At 35.4% G+C, this 24,150-nt stretch overlaps 1 protein-coding gene across 1 annotated transcript in view; it reads left to right on the top strand.

Annotated features, from left to right (window-relative positions):
- Window positions 1-23,408, top strand: part of LOC140150925 (uncharacterized) — a 47,375-nt gene extending 23,967 nt beyond the window's left edge. The window contains exons 4-7 of the mRNA XM_072173082.1: window positions 1,102-1,214; window positions 5,047-5,265; window positions 10,035-10,239; window positions 21,708-23,408. Of these exons, the coding sequence (XP_072029183.1) occupies window positions 1,102-1,214; window positions 5,047-5,265; window positions 10,035-10,239; window positions 21,708-21,883 (713 nt within the window). The 3' untranslated portion in view covers window positions 21,884-23,408. The remainder of the gene's footprint in view (window positions 1-1,101; window positions 1,215-5,046; window positions 5,266-10,034; window positions 10,240-21,707) is intronic.
- Window positions 23,409-24,150: the final 742 nt, after the last annotated feature.

The following is a 24,150-nucleotide window of genomic DNA, read 5'->3' as shown; positions in this document are numbered from 1 at the left end:
AGCCTACTTTGAAGAGATATAAAATTATATGATAAAAAGTGCCAGTATTTCTTAGACAACCCAGATGTTGCATGTTGCTGATCATCTTTAATGTTATATTAATTAATAGATATGTGTACACTAAGTGCCATCATTTTTTCAAAGAAAAGCACTGAAAACCAAAACTTGCCCATGTTAAAAGTGATATAGAGGGTCTCAATGCGCGCGAAGCGGCAAAAATTTTGGTTTTAAAGGGGACAACTTTTTGACCCCCTTTCCTACCACCTAAAACTTTTTGGTCCCCCCTCTTTAAGGTCCAAAACTTTTTGGCCCCCTCCCTTTTACCAGCCCCCCACCAAAGTATTTCTGAACACTATTTACGGCAGTCTTGATTTGTATTACTTTGTGTACAATGATATATTTTCAGACCTGATCTTTTCAGACACCGTACTCCCTCTATTTGTTAGCTTCTTAAGTGATATTTTTTACCCAGACTTTCGCTATCAATAAACTGGTAAATACGAAAATCAGAATTGTTCAGTAAGTGAGCCATTATAATTATGCCAATATATATTCCATTCAATATTACTCATACTTTACTTTTACTCTCACAAATTATATATAAACTTTTTACTTTTTATGATTTTTTATTTATACCTTTAATTGTGATAAACATCAGTATAATTTCGAGTTCAACTGATACATTTCATCATGATTAATACAATATTTTTATTTATCATAAATCGACTACATAGGCTCTGGAAGATTTGATTGGGGGGGGGGGGGCAAAAATTTGGGCTGCTCCGAGGCGCGAAATGCTGAAGGGGGGGACGCGGGATGGGGTATCCCCCTCTCGTGCGAAGCGTGTAAGCATACATTTTTCCATAAATTGTACCTTACGTTTTAAAATTAAGAATTTTTCCTCAGATTATTGGGGGGCTCTGAGGTACTTGGGCCCTCACCAAAATTATTGAGGGGCTGGACCCCCCATGCCCCCGGACTATGGCATAGTCTAGTCCCAAAGTGATGTGACGACTATAATAGCTTGTCCATATCTTTACTTGTAGACCACCCATTTGCCCACATGTAAATTCACGGCTTTTTCTTGACTTTTTTTTTCAGGAGAGTTCATGGTTGCTGTCAATCCATACCATCCAGTTATCCGTCAACAATTTGAAGACGCTCTTAAGAAAGCCATAAAAGATGTGAAAGGACGAAGACACTTTGCCTTAGAAGTAAGATTTATGCCTGTTCATTGTCGTACTTCCTACGTAAATACTCTAAAAGCGTCTTTTTTCCCAGAAGTGAGGAAGTTGTTTAGTGACATAAATAGGAATTTAGCAAATACATAAGAAAAAAAAACAATCTTCAAGAACAATTTAGACAAAGGAAAAGATTTCAAAGTTAATCACGTTTGGGGGTGTTCTTTTAAAATGTATTTAAATATTATCAGAATATATATCATGACATATTTCCAATAAACTCAATGAAACACACGCACGATTACGCTTATTAGCAAATAATACATGTAATACATTTCGGTGTAACTATGGTGAATGGACACGATGCGAGTAATAGCTGGTTAATGAATATAGTGTATTTTTGTAAATTTGAACTGTGAAAGTTGGTCCAAATTTGCCCTAATAGTGTAGGACGTATACCTTGCTCAACGTTTCTTACATTTTGCTCAACAAACTTAACTGTTGGATAGCTACTTAACATTCCTACTTGTATATGCTGTATAGTAGGTATATTTTTTCGTCAATATCAACACAATCTTAAAACTCCTGTCAATTCTACGTACAAGTACTAAATTTATATATAGTCCGTATGCCATCTTCGAGACAGTAATTTACATATTGTCATTTTTTTATTTCATCTCTAAGCTTAATGATGACAAGTAAACATCTTTAAAAAAGTAACTAACCCCCCTTAAATAATGACCATTATTCAAAAACGGGTGATTGTATTACAAATCTGTAAAATGTGTTGGAAGCAGAATTTATTTCTGCACATTTTGACACCTAATTTGCAGCAATTGACTAAATATTGACGTCACAGTGTACATTTAAATCAATGTAACCCAAGATTTGAAGTTGCAGTAAATTGTATTGATTTTGTATTCAGTGCAATGGAAGGAAATCTGTGTAATGATATCTGAGTGCTTTTGTATTGTAAACATTTGTATGTAAGTGCAGCTTTCAAATTGGGACCTCACTACATTAAATTGGCCGGTGTTTTATTGTTTTTCGGGCTATCGTATCAAATGAGGTGTCAAAATGCGCACAGAAATAAATTCTGCTTCCAACGCATTTTACAGATTTTTAATACAATAGCCCCATTTTGAATAATGGCCATTATTTAAGGGAGGTTAGTTACTTTTTTTGAGATGTTTATATAAAAGCATAGATTTTCAGAAATGAAATGACGCATGGAATTCAAGACTGAAAATCACACTGCAACTGCAGAGTAACGCTGAAAAATCACACAATAGATAATATCACTGAAATAGCAATGAAAAATTCTTTTGTTATCAGATTAATGTCTATAATCACACTGAACATTGACCACAACACTTCTGAAAATGAGTGTCCATTCATTAATCCCGCTAAAATGGTCCTGATCACACTGAAATGTATTTGGTCGTGCTATTGTTATGGAAAATAATCCCTAGAGTAACAATAGCCACACTGAAAATACCCAGAGTAACAATGGAAATGGCTAGAGTAACGCTAAAAATGGTTTTCAGTGTGATTTTCAGTGTCAAACTTTCATAGTGGTACAGATTCCTGCAAAAATAAGCCATTTTTGATAAAATCACAAACAAATTTGATTTACTTTACTACCACGAGGAAGGCATATGAATATTGGGACTAAATATTACAGTAAACATTGAAAAATGTAAAGCACCTCAGTTTCGCTAAAGCATTAGTCATGTGTTTTTCACCGCATGTTGTTACATTTTACAGTTTATACTGTGTAATTTACACATTTATTTGTTGACAAAATAATAACTAGGTATGAAATTTAGGAATATCATTTAATCAGCTTCACAAACAGACACCATTAGTAGCCCTACATTTACTCTATAGCCTCTCAATATTGTTTAATAGACGAACAGACTGGCAGATTAAACGATTTCCCCCAAATAACTCATTTTGGTCATGTCTCGTGATTAAGCAGCTATTGATCCTCAAGCTAGACACAAACACTTTGCTGAGACTGACCTGGTTCTTTCTGAATAATTTATGTGATTTCTATCCAAACATAATAGTTATCCAATTACCTCATTGAATTTGGTACAACAAATATTAGGTATTCTAATTCAGTTGGTGCGTCTTGTCAAGAATACAAGCAATCTGATTGGTTTTCACCGGTTTTCACCAATACATTATGACATGGATAGTCATATAAGACAGTAAGCGCGGCGACACGCCACGGCGGCATGCTTGTAGTTCCTCAATGATCGCGCGATTATGCGTCCATGTAATACCCCCCGAAATAAGAACGCGGTTCGGCGGTGTAGATGCATTACATCATGGCCAATTTTAGTTTGGCCTAACTCTCCATAGAGTCCCGTGTTAAGAATTTTAACCGCAAGTCAAAGTAAGTAGTCCACTTGGGAAGTTAGTAAACAGAGGGAGTACGGTGACTGAAAAGATCAGATGGGAAATTCTATCAATTGCACACAATTAATACAAATTAATGTTTTATGCTTAAATGTAATAGCCAAATTTCCCCCAAATAACTCATTTTGGTCATGTCTCGTGATTAAGCAGCTATCGGTCCTCAAGCTAGACACAAACACTTTGCTGAGACTGACCTTGTTCTTTCTGAATAATTAATGTGATTTCTATCCAAACATAATAGTTATTCAATTACCTCATTGAATTTGGTACAACAAATATTAGGTATATTAAAACAGCGGGGATGTACTTACAAAAGTAACTTTATTTTCTCTGAAAAAAAGCACTTTTACTTACACCGAATTAGAATGAGAATAAAATATCGTAGTGGATACCGGCTGCGCCGGCATCCACTACTCAAAATATTGGCCAGCCCATCCATTATGATACGATATTGGATAGGCAAAAGACACAATCCTATCTTTTATTCTCTAAAAATATGGTGTTTTTGTTTGTTCTGTTTTTGTGTTGCTGTTATTCTTGTTGACGTTGTCGTTGTTTTATATATAGTATTTGTTATCATTATTGTTTCAAAAGGCTTAAAGGTACTGCTATGATTTGACGATAAACTTAGAAATCGCCAACACTATAAATATCAGTCAAATCACAACATCAAGTTTATTACGAAATCAAAGCAACAATAAACAATTGGCATGAATGCAATTATAACAGCCAAAATAACACAGTAAAACAACAAACGATGTACCGATTACACAAACACACAACACATCACAAAAGACATACCCCAAGCACGGTTGTTTGATGGCATGTAAAACTGAGTCATTTTAATGAAAAGTTGAACAATGACGGCGCTATTTATCTAAAACCTTGTTTGCTTCTTTACAAGAAGAAGACACTTGTAGAATGGTATTAGAATATCCGCAAACAGACTAACAAATGACAAGTGAATTTTCAAAAAACTTTTTATCATGGAATGTTAGGTATAACTCATATTAATTGGCTAATTTAAATTTAAAATATATGTAAATAGCGCCCTCAATTTGCACACCAATGTACAGTTTATAGAATTAAATTTACCATAAAAAGCAGAAAAAGATGAATAACTTGATATAGAAACGAAAATCTATGTTAAGAATTGCTGCAAAATATATGCGCATATACAATTTATTATATAGTGTGATAGCTGTTGGTATTATTCAGGTCTAGAATTGAACATTATAATAATGTTTTGTTAAACAAATTAATAAATGATCACATCAAACAGCCGTGCAAGATAGTCAGTTATGTATAGTTTTATTTTCATACAACCAGAGCCCCACTTCCAGATTTAGAGTCGGATTTAATAACACAAACGAGCCCTACGTCCGCTATGGGTGTATCTTACCTTTCATTTCTTTTTAATATCTTATATATATTGTAGCTAGACTTCAATCGAGCCATAGAGAAAGGCTTAAAAGGATACCTTGGAAAAGACGATGAGGTGCCTGGATTTCGACCAAATTTTAAAAGTGAGTTTGGTCGAATCGTCATCACTAATACTTCAGAATTTGACCATTTGTATGCCTGTCATGACATGGTAGATGTATGGACGTGGATATTCTGTTTACCTTGCTGCATGTTTGCGTGTCCTTATTACAGGGTAGGTGAACTTGATTTTTCCAAACTCGTAAGAAAAAATAAAATAGATATAGTATAGTAGTAGTAGTAGTAGTAGTAGTAGTAGTAGTAGTAGTAGTAGTAGTAGTAGTAGTAGTAGTAGTATTTGTTGTTGTTGTTGTTGTTTGTTTGTTGTTGTTGTGTTGTTGTTATTATTATTAGTGTTGTTGTTGTTGGTTTGTTGTTGTTGTATTGTTGTTGTTATTATTAGTGTTATTATTATATCCTCAAACCGATCATAAGGCAACGTTTTTAGAAATAGAAATTTCCATTCCCATGCAAAATTTGACGCTTAAACAACATTTCTTTTTCGCCTTAACGTATTCTATTATTACGATAATATTATTATGCAAATTTATGGGTGACGGGTTGTCTATAACAGAATAAAAGTATGAATATTCTGACATCAGAATCTATATTCCGTTTATTTTGATGGATATTGTTTCTTTGTAGTCCTGCGGAATACGGATCAAGAATAATGGATATTATTTCTTTGTAGTTCTGAGGGGCAAGAATGATGGATATTATTATAGAGCATGCGATTTCCAAACGTATCATACACCCGTGCGTCTATTCAAAAATCCAGTCACATGAGAGTGATTTTGAATAAATAAATGCACGGCCATAATCGCTTGGAAATCGCAAGTTCTCTACTGTTTCTTTGTAGACCTGCGGGGTAAGAATTACATAATATTGAATGTCTCTGCATGTGATACAAGAAGATGAGTACGGTATTTTCTAGCAAGTGCAATTCTTGTAATTACCCGAATATAAACCATTTATTATTATTACATTATATATACACAGCTACAGTGCCATGTTACATGTTTAGTTTGAGTGAAGTCAACAATTTTAAGGCCTTGAATATGTCGATTGAAGATTGATAGGATTCGTTGGATATATTCTGTTCTCTGAATTTCCCCTAAGACTAGTGATTCGTTCAGATAAGCCAGCACATATCAGATATCTTACTGATTTGACATTTTCTGAAGTGAAGTTTGAATACGTGAAAGCTTAAAATGCTTTAAGTTTTAAACATGATATGTTCTATCTTGTTTGTTTCTCAATAATGGAGGCATATAATGCCATGTCAAAGCAATTGAAAAAAAAAAACGTGTAAAGAAATAAACGAAATAATAGAAAAATCTTTATTTCAAGACCACAAGCCACCAAAAGCGTTTAATATAGCTTTATCTTTATTTTCCTTTTGGTCGTATGTCTCTATCCTTTTCTCATTTATTAATCCATCATAGCTTTCTTCTTGTATAATATGTCATAGAATACAAAGCCGTCCAATTTTTGTTCCAAACTAATAACGCCGTTGTAAAAACACGACTTCGTCTCTCCGTAATCAGGACAATGTTCTGTCATGCAGGTAAATCCCGATCAGCAGGTACTTTCCCCGATCCCTCGGGTAATGAAATTCAAAACGGAAGACAGTCGTAACTAAAATAGCTACTCCATGTTGACGCTTACCGCGATTTTAATCAGGTAATAGGTAGTCACAATATCCAGTATATTATTAGCAAAGGTTTCGTAAGAACCACTGAACTAACTCATGATTCCACAAAAATACAGAACTATATGTACAGTTGCATTTTTGGACCCTTATTTCCAAACATTACCCAAAATTGGACTTTCGTTGCCAGTTAGTTCCAACTAGTTTGTATTGAGTTATGTTACATTTAGCAAAACAGGATAATATTTGTTAAAGGTGATATTCATTGAAATACAAATGGGGGTATCAATGGAAAGCTTAGATGATTGCTGTATATACTTCCGTATACATTGGGAGTAAGCTATATGCATCTGATATATTTATGCAAACCTGGATGAATTTTAATTCTGGTTTCGAATGTATTTATTGGAATTAAGAAAGCCTTTATGATCTTGGGATGTAAAACAGGTTGGGGTGACACGATATCTCAGGTGGCAATATAATACAAATTTACGGCAAATTATTAAAAATTGATATTTTTTGACATTTAACAGTCCTCGAAGTAAATTTTATAAATCTAATGATATGTATACTTAGTATATATACTTAAAGTGTATGCAGTTGGGAGGAAAAACCGTCCATCATTTAAAAAATTTGACCTTTCGTATTGAAGATATAATATATTTTCCCCAAAGACCTAAATATTTTAGGTCTTTTTGCAGTGTTAAATATCAAAAATATAAGCAATATCATTTTTTAATAATTTGCCATTAACTTTGTATTATACCGCGAACTTCATTCGAAATTTTATGATATTAGAAGGACACTCCTCGTATTCAGAATGCAATTTGATGTGTCTGATATCTTTCAGGTCCAACCAAAAATACTATGCAAACGTTGCTATCTGATTCCTTAACTGGTTGAATGTTCCTGCATTATTCGACGAATTGTTTAGGGCAGAGACTGGACTTACGCATTTTACTTTATCATTAGGCTTATCTCGTAAAGCATGCATTTGAAGTGTGTCGTGTTGACATAAAGGAATAGAGGGAAACCTGAGCGTTAGGCGGGGGAATCTGGGACATTGTTGCAACATAAGAGGATGTAATCGATCGGACAAGATGTCTAACTTGCCTTCTGGATAATTGCCGATTTGAAAAAAATCCCTTTTTCTTATTTCCTTTTATAAGACATAATTATACTGACACGTTTGCCCTGCACCTTTCCACAATGCGTGTTTTTTATTCTTCTTGTTTTGTGTGTTAATTAAAGCTGCATGTGTGCTTTTTGCTGAACCATGAAATGGTATCAGCCTATAAGAGTGAATGTTACTAGCTTACTTACTAGCTTACTTACTAGCTTACTTACTAAGTTACTAGCTTACTGACTAACCATTTGGTCGAAATGGACATATCTCTAAATGCCACAAAGGTATGACCCCATGAGTGGTGTCATATGAAAGAGGGAAACATAAAGAATATAATAAAAATATTTCCAAACGTCGGAGGTCATCCATGGGTCACAGGGGTCAAAAAAGGTCATATTAACCGAAAATGCTCCGATTGAGCTTAAATTTAAATGCAATGATCCTTGTGACATTCTAAACATGTTTTAAACATTTACATTTATTTATGGTCATTAAGGGGTCATAAAGGGGTCAAAGGTCAAGGTTCTCAAAATGCTCCAATTGAGCTGAAATTTAAATGCAATGATCCTTATGACATTCTAAACATTTAAAAAATATTTTAAGATTCATTTAAGGTCATTAAGGGTCATAAAGGGGTCAAAGGTCAAGTTTTCAAAATGCTTCTATTGACCTGAAATTTAAACGCAATGATCCTTATGACATTCTAAACATGTTTAAAATATTTTAAAATTCATTTCAGGTCATTAAGGGCAATAAAGGGGACAAATGTCAAGTTTTCAAAATGCTTCAATTGAGCTGAAATTTAAATGCAATGATGACAGTGGTATAGGCCTACCACAATATACTGCCGAAGCCACATGGTTCAGCTATGGTGCGGTTATCGCTCTAGTTTGGCTTATAGCCCAATTAAGAAATTACTCACCACTAATTGCAACAGATTCCATTTCGCATGCGTCCATCTCCCAAAAGCTAACACTTATCAAAAGTCCCCCAAATTTGCATAAATCCAAAATGGCCGCTTATGCTGGGGTGAAATTTCTGATTTGGTCAAATACTGCTACAAAAAAACCATACCATTGTATTCCTCTCGTCTAAAGGTTTCAAAAAAGTAAAAGGTCAAATGTCATGGGGACAAAAATTAAAGATTTAAAAAAAAAGGTCTCATATTGTTCCACTTGCAAAAACATTTAATATAAAGAATAGTTTGCCATATCTCAGGTGCTTTGTTACCTTGGTAACATGGCAAAGATGATCATTGAGCTTAGTTGACCTTGATCTATTTTGTGATGTTTCTTATGTAACAAAACATCCAAAACAATGCAACTTTATCATTTTGATTTATTTTTGCCAAAGGAACAATTTGAGACCAGTATATTTTAATTGTAAACGCCCGCAGGCCCCAAGATTTGACCTTTTGCCTATAACTCAAAATATATATGTCGGAGACTGGTCAAACTATACCTTTTCTGAATCTTTATGAGGAGACCAATTATAGGCCTACATTGGTATGGTTGTTAATAAGATTGGACCAATTTTGGAATTTCATCCCTGCATAAGCGGCCATTTTGGATTTATGCAAATTAGGCACTGTTCCCATATGGGGATTTTCGGGGACTTTTGATGTGTTATGCTTTTCTGAAATGAATGGTGGTTAAATGGATTTTGTTACAATTAGTGGTGGGTAGGCCCCTTTTTCTTAATTTGATTGATGGGTGCATGTCTGTAGCTGTACGAGGTCGAAATGTGTGTCATGTGTACTCTTAGAAATAAGGGTTCTAGGGCTTCTAAATACAGAACAGCTCAAGGAAAAAGTGTTCTTTGACTTCGCAACAACCCCAAGCTAGTTCTTTCTGGCATTTAGTAGAACTTTTTGATATAATATGAAATGGTTAATTCTGGCTTGCAGGACCTTAGTGCTTCTTAAAACTAGTTAAGGTTCTACAAACAGGACAGGTAAGAACTTTTTAGGTTCCTGTTGAAGATGTGTGTGAATGCGTGTATGTCATTCTGTGACGGTATGAATTCATAATTATCTATATTGTGTAGGTCCTGGACATTTTCTTGCGTGTTGTTACTTTTTGCATTTCGTGCTGCATATTATTTTGAAATACCAATCTTATATTCATCTTAAACAAACAGCACCGTTTTAACTTTAATATCCATACAGATAAAGCGTGTAATAACCTGCAAAGACAGAAGGGCTACAATGAAAAGCAACATGGGTTACTGGCGTATGACACCTTTAACACATCAGACACCGGAACAAGTTATCCAGGAATTCATTAGCTCACTCCATCAATTAGAGGGCGCTCTTGGAACAGTAAATTTGGAACTAGCATGCCTGCGACAAATAGAACCTATTCCAATTAGAGGTAAATTCAAAATAAAGGCCGACATGCACATATTATTTTAAATGTATGTTATTTAATATGTCACAAGAATATCATTTTAAACCTGCATTTAGCACGAGTAGGCATATACATATTTTGTAGCCTACGGTTATTTCATGGATACGATTAAGGGGGTACTACACCCCTGGCCAATTTTGTGCCTATTTTTGCATTTTTCTCAAAAATTATAGTGCATTGGTGACAAGTAAGATATGTATATTATAGGGACAAGGACTACAACTACTGCACTGAAAATTCAGCAATTCAAGTCAAGTAGTTATTGATTAATGATCAAATATTGGTTTTCCCTCATTTTTGACTGTAACTCCACAACTGTTGTCTGTGCTGAAATAAATTTTCCAGTGCAGTTGTTGTAGTCCTTGCCCCTATTATAAACATATATTACTTGTCACCAATGCGCTATAATTTTTGAGAAAAATGCAAAAATAGTCAGGTCAGGGGTGTAGTACCCCCCTTAAATGCACAATTGCTCTTAGCTTCCCAAATGATTGTAGTTCTTATCTTATTTTGCCCTGCAGTGGATTTATTTACATTATTTGAAAAAAAAATCACCGATGTTCAAAACATACAATCACCTAGTCGATGTAATTGAATTACCTCAGTTATTTTGCTCAAATGCGTACCACTTGACACTGTATTAACAGTATCTATAGTCAAAAAAACGTGTATAAAAGGTAGTATGTTTTGTATGAGTTAAGAATGTACTTTCATTTCTCGAAGCATGGTACATTAATTGTAATTTTGTAACACGTGTCTTACATGTGGTGCCTGATTATTACTGTTATTTAACGGAATCACGTATTTCGTCTCAATGGCATTAATTTGTATGCAACGCATGACAGCGGGTCTCGAGGTACTATACTCTAACTACAATGTATTATTTTTTCTTAAATTAAAAAATATATATATATTTTTGATCCCGTACCTATTCGTTTTGATGATATATACTGTTCATTTTTATTAGGTATATTATCACTTTGAACCGCCAATCTTATCAAATCCTCTGTCATCTCCAACTCATTATTTGACAAGATTATCCATTTTCTTTTGACAAGATTCTTGTATATTCTCTTCTCAAACTTGATAAGGCGGTGATTTTTGACAAGAATCTATTCATTCTATAATAATAGAGTAGAGGCGAGGCTGACTATGATAGTGTTTGAAACAACGGGCTGCAACGTTCATTGTTCTATTGCGTCTTATTAGAGCGCTGACATATTGGAAAATGTTGCCAATCAATATTCATGAGATACAATATTATGCAATACTAGCAGCTAATATTAATCATGCTTCAGTGGGCAAGTAGTCTAACTGGTATTTAAATTTGTCTTGTCCGGGGGGAGCTCAGTGGCGTTATTTTCTAGGGTCTATGGTGAAGGTGACTTATGTGCAGTAGGCCTATGTAGGGCTGTAAAAAACCTGTTCAGTGATTTCATCCGGAAGCTTCCGGAGAATGTAGAAATCCATGAATCAGCAAAATTTAGATTTTAGCACCTTGCCCAGCACCTTTGTTAGTTTCGATGTGCAAACATTAAGCCCTGTATTAAAGACAAAATGAGTTATTTTACATGAATCTGTAATTTCTCGACTCAGTAGAGAAATTAGCTACATGCATTTGAACGGGGCTTCAACTTTATCAATAGGGCCTACTGCTGCTTTCCTCGGTTCTTGCCAAAACGTTTTAAAATATCTAATGACAATTTTAATGATTTATCCTTCACTTTTAGGCATTTTATATACAATTTAAATTTGTTTTACCATATTATACTTTCGCTGGGATCACTGAATAACCCTTAAATTAAGCCCCCCCCCCCCCATTCGCTATCACCCAGAACACATGGTTTGCCATCCCCACCCCACACACACTTTTTTCCCATTGGATCTATCGTCATCCTGATTCAGACGCTTTTATTGTTTCATTTACAACTTTTATTATATTTATCACTGATGATGTTGCCGAATAGTCTTTTGAGATTAGTAGGCCTCATTCTCATATAATTGAAGTGCTCCCCCGAATAGCAAGATAATGGCATGCTTATGCTTAGTTTTGACATGTAAGAATACAAAATGATTTCATGAGTTCTTAATGGGGAGTTATAAGCTCCATTGCAAAGGAAAGCAGAGCGAGGTGTGTGGATGTGAGGGGCATGTGTTGTGTTTATGGCCCGGGGTTTATGGGGGAGGGGTGGGTGATAACAGCTGACTGGTGTCATTCAACATTTCTGATACTGTTACGGCTTGAAATTTGAAGGCAGCGGGACATAAGATGCTCTCAGGAACAACTTTTACCACCTGATGAACAATCTCAAATGCTCTAATTTGCAACAACATGACAGTATAGATTAGGCCCATGAAAGTCAATTCCGAGTTTATCGTCACTTTTTTTCCCAGGTTGGTGAGGTGACTTTTTCATTTTTCATTATTTCATTAGATTTCATTATTGACCTAAAATGCGTGTTGATTTAAAGCCAAACTCATACATGTGATTTATAAACATGTTTTTATATGGGTAAGGACTAGAAAAGTTAGAAAAAAGCCTGGTTTTGCTTCCAAGTTATGAATATATGTTTTGCAAACGAAAATATATGTTTCCAATTGCTAAAACTGGTGAAAACACTGATACTTTGGAAATAATGAATTATTTATTAGACATTTTTGAAAATTTGACGCGGTTATTTTTGGTTTCCAAAAAGTGCCGCGGACGGGGACGATAAACTCGGAATCGACTTTCACGCGCCTTATAGGAACTATATTCCATCAGTTAATGGTTTTATAGAAATAATATCAGTAATAACTGTAAAAAATGGTTTATGTCCAGTTGCAGCCAAAATAATGGGATAAATTGAAAAATAAAACGCACTATACTATATCTTGGAGCTGTACATAGCGATATTCCTAAACCAACAAACCTATAACTCACGATAATAAACTCTCTTTATTTCCCATTCATTTATCTAATGTAAATAACAAAGAGACGCTTATTATACGCCAGACTGAGCACAGCTGTTGCAAAATTGATCAAGATCCAGGTGGTGGTCGCCGTGCATTCTCTAAATTCAGTAAATTTCCATCGTCAACCGTGTAATTGAATGGGATTATTTTGAAATTTTAAAACTCTTGAAATTGCACAAACAAATAGGCCTATGTTAATAAATAATATAAATACATGCTAAAACCGTTGGGGTTCGATAATGAACCCCACAAAACTAACCAAGTATATGGAAAATACCATACATGCCATACGGCCGGGCGGTTTCACAAGTTGCCGGCTCTATCATGCCACTCGCCGCCTGTCAAGATCCCAAAACTTCTGAACACATTACCACAGACATTACAGTAGGATCAAGGACAATTGTTTAAAATCAATCAATATGGGAAAGAATCAGAATTCCAATACGCTCACTGCATTCTGTCAGAATCGGAAAGGACAACATATTGACACGTTGTAACTAGGTGTTAACGTATGACTGGTGGAGTGCTCAGTTTTGCAATATTTTCGCCATTTTACAAAATACAAATATGCTCATAAGTTTGCCAATAGCAAAGATCAAGGATCTGGAATAAGTCATAGTTGAACCGGAATATATTTGCCAACTATGTTCTACGTTGGAGGTAAGTTCATAATGTTCTTCATAGCAAGAACAGAAAAATCACTGGCAAAAATGCAACTTTTTACTAAAACGCCATATTCCGCGATAGTCCATATTTACGAACACTTTTGGTTCTCGTTTAAATTCTACCTATAGCACAGTCGATCTAATGTTATCTGCGGTTAGAGGACAGTTTAGAGAACTCTTTTGGCTGGTTGTTTGGTTAAAAAAACATAATTTTAAAATATCGGGATTCAAGCAGGCGACCCGCATGCTGTGCAAAAGACGTTGCAAATTGTCAATGAAAGAGCTTATAAATTAAAATCACGGACATTAAGCTCCACAATAGGCATCTACATTCCAAGCGGAAACGCTTTTCAGAAACATACCCATCTTTTTTCAGCAATCGCTGAAAGCTAAATATGCAATTCCAGGCGATTTGTAAAAAATAGCGTCAGCATATTTGACTATGAACTTGGGACACCGAAACAAATGCTTGCATTGGTGCCAGACCTATTATAATGATACGATAATTAGGCCCCAATAATGGCTTTCATTTTAACCGTTATTTATTAAACTGAGATTTTTACTTTTTGAGAAATTAATGAATTTATCGAAAAACTTTTCGGAGATCGTCACCTTAGTTGCTCCACCCCTTAATTCATTCTGATGTATAATCGATCAGCTGCAGCATTCAATTTATTTAAATGAAGCGCCTGAAGTCAGGTGGGTGATAAAAAAGATTATATCGACAACTAAAGCCTCCTTTATAGACTTCAGGCCTGCAAAAGCACACATTTGGGATACGTGAGAACAATGGTACCACTTTACACATGACTGCCCTTAAACATGACTGTATTGTGGTCACTTATTTATACTCGCCTGTTGTGTAAAGCGTTAATATGATGCCGGATCAGTGACCAATTTAATGGCGGAACCCCTTTGTTCGAAACAATGGTACCCCTTTTATGAATAGCCTATCGCAATCTCTAATCGGCATCAAAGGAACAAAGCATTACATAATCTATTGCTACTCTATGACTATTGAAAGCTCTTTGGTTTGAAACATGTTCAGATCCTCCATATGTTGCATTCAATTGAGTACGGTGAATGACCTCGGTATATCATTTTGATGAGTCGTTTTGAAGAGAAATATGTTATGTCTCTATCTGAATAGATTCCCTTGTCAAGGTTTCTATACAATAGATCGTGTAGTATGTTGTATACAATACGTTATTTTCCATTATAAAAGCAATATCATGGAAATGATAAATTTATATTTATATAAATTTTTATTGACTTTTAATATCAATGACATAAACGCAGGCACATACTGCTTTCTACGAACCCTGAAAGCAACACAAAACTTATAAATATTATACATAACATCAACATAGTATTAAATAATTAATGTATTATTTCTGTGACATACCACACACCGACACCGCCTGGCTAATAATTATTTGGTGCAGCAGAGACACTAAAATGAATACACGGGTATAATACAAATTGCTATGCACGATTTTGATATCAGACGAAAATATTCGGATACCGGGTTAGAAAATGATGAATATCTCCCGTAAATGATTTTTTCTCAAGAAACCAGATGTGGTCTCATACACTTGAAAATACGTGTTGAACAGATATGATAGTCGCTAGAATACGCTTTGAAAATTGGCCGTGCGCTTTGAACTCAAAATTTGACCAAAAGTCTCATTTTTGTATATTGCGTTGGTCCTTATGGACTACAGCGTGTAGTACAGCTGCACTCACTACTAGGCAGTATAAAAGTCGATGACCATTGACCTCAATGGGGTATACAAGCTTATTCACGCACAACCAAGATCAATTACCCGGGCCGGCCGGCTATTGTGAGTAGCCTTAGTCATGTCCCTCGACTAATTATTCGTCTCAAAGAGCTTCAAAGGTCTGAACCAAATGGCCAATCGTGGCTGTGGATTCAACCTACCATGGCGATTTATGCCATGAAGATATAGGGTCGATGACACTGTGTACCAGTGGTGGTCAATATGTAATGACACTTGACCTTTGACCCTATGGTATGAATTGATTTCATAACATTTCTTTATGATCACACAAAGAATGTACCTTTGTCTTTCACACTACATAAATGACACCACACACTAGATTACATAGCAACATTAGCATAAAATGAATAGCCTACGGACACTGCAAGGAAATGCCTGGAATAATGCATGAATCTAAATAGGTCAAAATGAAGTTTTGTTATATATCTGTGCAGTGTGCTGCCGTTTGGAACAGCGGTAGAACACAAACTTGCAGCTCATAAAATGCCCTTTTGAGACCCGGACATTTGTTCATTTTTGCAGAAAAATATTATTGCCATTTAAGTTCTATAATGTTTATTCCTGCCAAAAACTAGACAAATTCATCGTGTACTTTCTCTGTTCTCTGACGTTTTAAACACATGCCTTTACTACAATTTAAAAGGTCCACTTTTTGCATGATCATTTTTCAGTGTCCTTTTTAATAGGCTATTGATGTTATGCTAATGCTGTTATGTATGTGGTATCATTCATACATGTATGGTTTTTTTTATCTTTCCACACATGTATGGTTTAAAAGTCACAGGATCATTCTTTATGTGATCATTAAGAAAACTCATCAAAATATTCCATACGGGGTCACAACCCGGGGGTCACAGGTCAACTTTCATAACATATGAACCACCCCTCGTATTTTTATGTTACAACACCAAAATTGAAATGGTAACTATTTTGATATATATATTTGAAGTAAAAATAATATTCTGCATACATCGCATAGGCATTCTTACAATATTGCAATTGGAACCGGGAATTGGAAAAACACGAATAGATTATTTGAAAAATGTTGCCAATATGCGATAACGATCAGCCGCATTATACATTATATAAGCCTACATAAAGAAATAATTTCGAAATACATGTGTAGTATAAAATATGGCAATCATAATTTATAGCTTGGCGAATGCTACGACGTTTTCCCTTCCAGACAGAAATATTAATCCAGACAGCAATATTAATCTTGACAGGAATCACCAATAGCTAATCTGTAGACCGCGAAGTATACTGCGCACAGAAAGTATCCGAACATTGGGGGAAAATCATAATTTTAAACCTAAACCATATTTAGGTAATTTTTTTTAAATATCCTGCTGCACATCATTACACTGTTTTTCATTTAATGCGACTTCCAGAAGCAAAGTAACAAGCATTTTCAAAAGTGACACTTTGGCTTATAGGCCTACAATAAAACAAACGGAACTAATGAAAACTGAAACAACAGAATTAAAAAATAAAAGGAAAGTTTTGAAAAGTACAGAGAAGAAAAAATTAAAGAAAAACTAACTTCTTCAAATAAAGCTTGTCTGAAATGTGTTGTGCCTTTGTGTGTCGCACTGAATTAATAAATACAGTGTCATAATGTGCAGGATAAGATGAATCTATTAAAGATGTAATTTACCCAAATATGGTTTAGTTTTAAAATTATGATTTTCCTCCAAGTGTACGGACACTTTCTATCAGACTTGTACCCGAGTCCAGCTTGTCCGAGTCCGAGCCGAGCCGAGTCCATTTGTATCCGAGTCCGAGCCAAGTCCGAGTCCTTTTGTGTCCGAGTCCGGACTCGAGTCCAAGTCCAGGGGTGCCGAGTCCGAGCCAAGTCCGAGTCCAACAAAAATATGATTCGAGTCCGGACTCGAGTCCGGCTCAAGTCCGGACTCGGTCAAAGTCCATGCCCGTGTGTGTGTATGGGGGGGGGGGGGTCATTCAACTTATGATGTGACAGATGTCTGGCATTGCTTAGTAGGAGCCTATTTGTATAAAAATGGGTCATTTGGGTATAACAAAATGAAAAAGGGATAATTGGGTATAAAATTTTGAAAGAAGGGGGTCATTTGGTATAACATTTTACAATACAAATTTGCTGAAAAAAGAAAATTGCAAAGTTTTTTTTTCTTTTTTTGTAGAAAAAGAAGGTCATTGGCCATAAGTCACTCACTACACTATACCACACACCGCTCTCCCTATACCAGACTTGTAGTACCCGTACCCGTACTCGTACCCGTACTCGGGTCCCAATTTCCGTACCTGTGGCTTCGGACCCGTACCCGTACTCATGCCCTATTTTTACCGTACCCACGGGTACGGGTACCATACAGTACATGGTTTATACACAAATGCAGGAAAGTGAGAATAGAATACTATCACTTCCCAGATGCATGTTAACTCCATTCATGAATCCCACTGTGAGTCCTCTGATCATAAATTCATAATTAAAACAAATAGGTTATTTACATCATGAATGGGGTTGGGTGGGAGTAAATGGAAAGCTTTAGCAAGTGCCCTTAAATTTATTTTAGCCTGGTCCAGGGCCCTGAAAAATATCAATCCAACCCTGGCTACACAAAAAGAACATGAATGCTGAGATCTACAACAGCCTGTGCACACTGCCACCCATGACATGTATGCTACATGTACATGTCTCATTCACACAATGACTGATCAATACAGAAAAAGACCTAGCAAACTGGAAAAACATTTCAAGATTTTTTTTCTTTTGTGGTGAATTTTTATGTTTTATGTTAAAATATCATTATTTTAGCTTGTATTAATCATTTTGATATTCCCCATTCAAATACACTCCACTACTTGTATGCTGCACACATGTAGAACTAATGATAATGTGACTGGTGCTGGGGACTGGAGTGAGATTTTCTGCCAGCCACATGAGTTCACAGTGTACATGTACTTCTTCTACCAGTGCATCTGAGACAAATGAATAGAGAGGTCCTTACCATACTGAAGTTTGGGATTTGATAAGAGATTTAAAGGAGTTTTAAAATATTGATAAAACATGAATATAATTATCCAGATGTGCATAATTAATGATAATAATTATAATGATTGAGCTAATGGATAATCTGATGGATGTGTATTGTGTAGATGTGCATGAATGTACTTGGAAAATTGACAATTAATTTAATTCCAATTGATGTTTTAAGATAAATAATTTTTCCACATTGTACATGGATTGATTGGACTGGAATCGGACTGGGGTCGACTTCGAGCCCGAGTCCTTTTTTGTTACCGGGCTGAGCCTTTTAATGTTCAATTCCGAGCTGAGTCCGAGTCCGGCAAAAGTGGACTTGAGTCCGAGTCCAGACTCGAACGCGACATCACTGCTAAATATACTAAAGTATGTTGAAATTAGTATTGCACAGTCTGGTTGTCCATACAAAGACATAGTTTTTTCACTTGCATCCCAAAATATGCCACATTTAGGCTAGATTCACCATGACACCAATATTTAATCTCTTTTTGTACTTGTTTTATTAATTTGTTTATACTCATACCCATAATTATGGGTATGTCTAATTCCCTCATAATACCCATAACTCATACCCTATAATTGGACCCATAAGTTCAAATTTCCATACCCGTACCCATGGCCCGTACCCATACTCGTACCCCCGTGGCTTCGTACCCGTACCCGTACTCATACCCTATTTTGACTTTGGACCCGTACCCGTACTCATGGACTCGGACCCGTACCCGTGACCTGGGACCCGTACCCGTACCCGTACCCATGGCTTGGGACCCGTACCCGTACTCATGGTCCGGGACCCGTACCCAATACTACAAGTCTGCCCTATACACACCCACCCTACCAAACCCCACCCTACACAGTTAACATTTAAAAGACTCAACACAACTCAACCAACCAACTGTACACACACCCCTTCAAAGTCCCATACCCATGAACAGGTATCTCCTGATGGTAAAAACTTCTACATATATGTATCAGACCACCTGTATACTAAACAGCACTCACAGCAGTCATGTGGGGCTATCTGTGTGTGTGTGGCACACTACATGTAAACACACAGTGAACTTGCACCCAGGGACTAGAGAAGTGTCACTAGGCTGCATGCAGCATACATGTAAATGAATTGCAATGTATTCAAATATATCATAGAAAAATATCATCATCATCATCGTTATCATTCTCTTTATCATCATCATTATCATCATCGTCATAATAATAATAACAGAAATTCACCTTTAATTCTAAATATCTTTTCAAAATTGTCCCACACAAATGTGCACCCTACAGCCATTACAATTTACTGAGCTGAGATGTATGGTCCAGTGTGCATATTTCTCTCTTTCAAGATTGGATTGGAAAGTTCCATGAAAGAACTCTTAGATATTTTGATGTAGTCCAAATATTTAATAAAGTTTGCATTTATTTAATTATCAATTATTTCATTAATGATAACAATAATATGATTCTACAAAGTGACAAATAAATCTAAATAATTTGGTCGATATGTAGGATATATGACAGATCACAGATTTGACAGCCCCAATTAATTTGTAAAATTGCCAAATATGTAAAGTCAACAAATTTGAGATCTACTTTGACATTTTTAGATAATCATTTCACATTTTACATGGATTTAATTGGACTGGACTCGGACCGGACTCGGCTTCGAGTCCGAGTCCTTTTGTGTCCGAGTCCGAGCCGAGCCGAGTCTTTTGGTGTCCGAGTCCGAGCCAAGTCCGAGTCCAACAAAAGTGGACTCGAGTCGGACTCGAGTCCGAGTCCGGACTCGAACGATACATCACTGCTTTCTGTGCGCAGTATATGTATATGACACATGAATGGTGCTTTGAAATTATATAATATTCTTAATAGCTATAAATAGAGCGAACCATGTATCAAATATAATCAAAATGCGCTAGTGGATCTTCCCGTTCCCATCCATTGGTTACAGGTTAATAATACGAAGGATTATTATTCCAAAAACCTAAAATAACCTATAGTTATAAACTCTAACGCTTCCCCTAACCCTAAACATTACTCAACCCTAACGTATAACCTAAGCCCTAAGTCTAACCACAATCACAACCCTAACCCTAAACATAACCCTTACTCTATTATTGAAGACTGAATTTAAAAGACTAGTTTGCGTATCCCAGTGATATGAAGTCCTGTCAATCAGACCAAAAATGCTGTACTGCGCAGGTCAGCAACAGATCACGTCGCGCCTTTGCCCTGACGTAAAACGCAAACTATAGTCTTCTAACTCAGACCTTACCCAATTAACACTAACCCTTATGTTAAGCCTAACCCTAATATTAACCTTATCCCTAACCCTAATCCTAACCTAAAATGCCCTACTCCCTATGCCAGAATATTACAGCACTATTTTTGGGGAATTAAAAAATATTATCATGTTTTGCCAAATGAAACATAGCTATAAAACCCCAATCCTTTAGTTAGTTCTAAATGGCAATGAAAATCATTTTTTTAAATTTTTGGAAATAAGAGCCAAAAAATTCAAGCCTAAAGACTTTTCACCGAATTTTATTTTCTCCTAAATATTAAAGGTAATTTTAACCTATCTAACTAGTAAAAAGATAGTAGCTCTTGGAATAATTTCACAAGAGCGAAATGAAAATCATTGATTGTATTGTAGAAACCAATGAGCGTTCCAATGGTGGACCTCATCAACACCCTCCTTCCTCTATGGCCATATTAAACCGGTCCTACCCGGGTAAGGTGCTGGGGTAAAAATTTAACCACTAAAATGAGCATAAAGGATGGATCTACGATTAGCTCAGGTCGTTTGGGCGTAACGCGTGCAAATTTTCTGGTTTTTTTATGACGGATACAAAATCAGGTCACACGGCAAAGCGCTGAAACGTTTTTGACGCATATTAAAGAATACTCTCTCACTGCTATTAAAAACTGAACTAATTACCGGTATTACCATTTCCAATTTTATTTCTTTTGTCTACCTTTATATAGTTACTGTCACACCATCAGGAGAAGTTGTGCGAGAGGAACCAGAAGTGACCGAAGATGCTATTGAGTTGCCGTCAAGTTTTGATGAGCCAAACCAGACAACGACCACATCCGATACATCGCCATTAATAGAAGCTGACAACTCAGAAATTTTACAAAGATATGAAGATGTTGTGTAATATAACTATTTTATTATGTATCTTTAGTTTTGTAAGTAAGATTCTTTTGATCATGTTGACTGTGGAATGTTAAATCAGTATAATTTGTTCAGCAGAAGCAGAAACGTACTTTATGGTACATGTACTTGAATCCCTCAAGGGTCTTACTATAAAGTGCAAAAACTCTCGCATTTTATGGTAAATAAGTAAATGTTACAACCATTTCTTTATGGTGCTTTACAACAACATGGGGAGGGACCCCGGCAGGAGGAGGGACTTTTTGGATACACGGATTCTCGGAGCGGATACAGCATATGGCCCAAAAATTAAGGTAACAAAACCATTGTATGCCTAGCAGCAGATGCATTTGCATTTATTTAGTTTTCTCGATACAATAAAATAATATCCATGGTTTTAAACTGTTGTATGCATATACCATCTTGCTTTGACAGGTGACATCATTGTATTTTAGCGCTCAGAATGATGTATAACCTTATTGTTTCACAACATCGTACACATCGTGCCATAACCATGATAACTTGATACTGTATATATTTCGGCACTAATGAAACACGCACGGTTATCATATTTTGGGGCTGGCATATAGCATTATACACTCGATGAAGACGAGTCATCAATATTCAAAGGCATAAAAAGACGTGTTATGTTCAATCTATAGATAACTAGGAACATCAAATGAATGTGAAAGAGACGCGATTGATATTCCTTTCCATGGTGACAAAAACCTGTACGGAGGAAATGATGTTTGGGGGAAATGTGGTACGACACATAACTATAAGACAGAACATTGTTGTCACTTCCCTGAAGACTCATTTCTCTTTCCTTAGAGTTAACACCAGCAGGAAAGATGTGCTCAAGAGAAGGACTCATTTTTCCCAATTGTAATGTATACTGATTATAAACTAAAATATCATGTGACAAAGCCAATGGTGCTTAAGAGACTGATACACTAATGCATAATGTAGACACTGACAAGATATGGCTATTTTTTCGAACATATCATAAAGCACAAAGTAAAACCATGAGTTAAACGTTGTTCGACTCGGCTTATATTTGGCGAAATTTATTCAGTTTGTGTTACTGTACTGGTCAATTAAGCCCCAAATTACGCTTGGGTAAATTTACACTAAATCGAGAGCCAGTCGCTATTCACAATAGCGTTCCAGCAAACACAAGAACGTTTTAAAAACGTTTTAAATAAGTTATATTTTGGCTTTTGGTTTTAGGTAAAAACGTTTTAATAACATTAAAATGTCGGGTTATATAAAGGTCATGATAACGTTTTAAAACGTTTTGTATGAAAACACACTACAACAATATTTTGAAATGTTTTCAAAAAATGTTATTGTAAACTATTTTTTGCAAACATTTTTGCCAAATATTGTGTCAATACTTAAATAACATTATGTTGAAATATTTGAACCCAGCAAACACAGAAATGTTCTTAAAATGTTTTTTCAAAACCTTTTAATAACATTTAAATGTCGGGTTATATAAAGGTCATGAGAACGTTTTTAAAACGTTATTAAAAATATTTTTGGCAAACATTTTTTCAACCCCAAAATAACATTCTGTTTAGAAAGTTTTGTATCAAGTTTTCAAGAATGTTTTTGGAATGTTATTAAAACGTTTTTATACCATTTATATAATCCGACATTTAAACATTTTCTGTAAAACATTTTTGTTTGCTGAGCAGTAGATTATCAAAAAAAACTTTTGAGCAATTTATCTGGGATCACTGAATGGGTATTTTACACTGATCTTCTTGATCAACTTCATTCGATTTGAAACTGTTTTGTACATTCGACTTGAAACTGTTTTGTACATTTCTTAACACAAGACAAGATAAATAGCTATAAACATGATAAATTACGATTAAACTTTATTTATAATTTTTGTTTAAAAATGGACGAAATACACTGAACACAATGCTATGCGTTAGGCGTAATGAATGTATTGTGTGTGAGGTTTCTTTCATATGCAAATTTAATATAATAATCCTCGATATATTTAACTACATACCCACAAACACTATGATATTATTCATAGCATCTTCTGCTCAGACTGTACCTGTAACTTTCAAAAGTCACTTTGAACACGATATGTTCTCAAAGCTAGCCTGCCGTGTCATTCTTTTTTTTTCACAAGATTGTCAATGTGTTGCCAATAAAATGATAACATAATACATCGATGCCATTGAAATTGGGAGAGTAAATAAGATTATTCTATATCGTTGTCATATTATGTACGATAGGTATTTACTTGCA

Source organism: Amphiura filiformis, chromosome 4 (assembly GCF_039555335.1).
Source record: "Amphiura filiformis chromosome 4, Afil_fr2py, whole genome shotgun sequence".
In the NCBI taxonomy this organism is placed as follows: Eukaryota; Metazoa; Echinodermata; class Ophiuroidea; order Amphilepidida; family Amphiuridae; genus Amphiura; species Amphiura filiformis.
The sequence above is the reverse complement of the archived record's forward strand: the minus strand, read 5'-3'. Positions and strand labels throughout refer to the sequence as shown.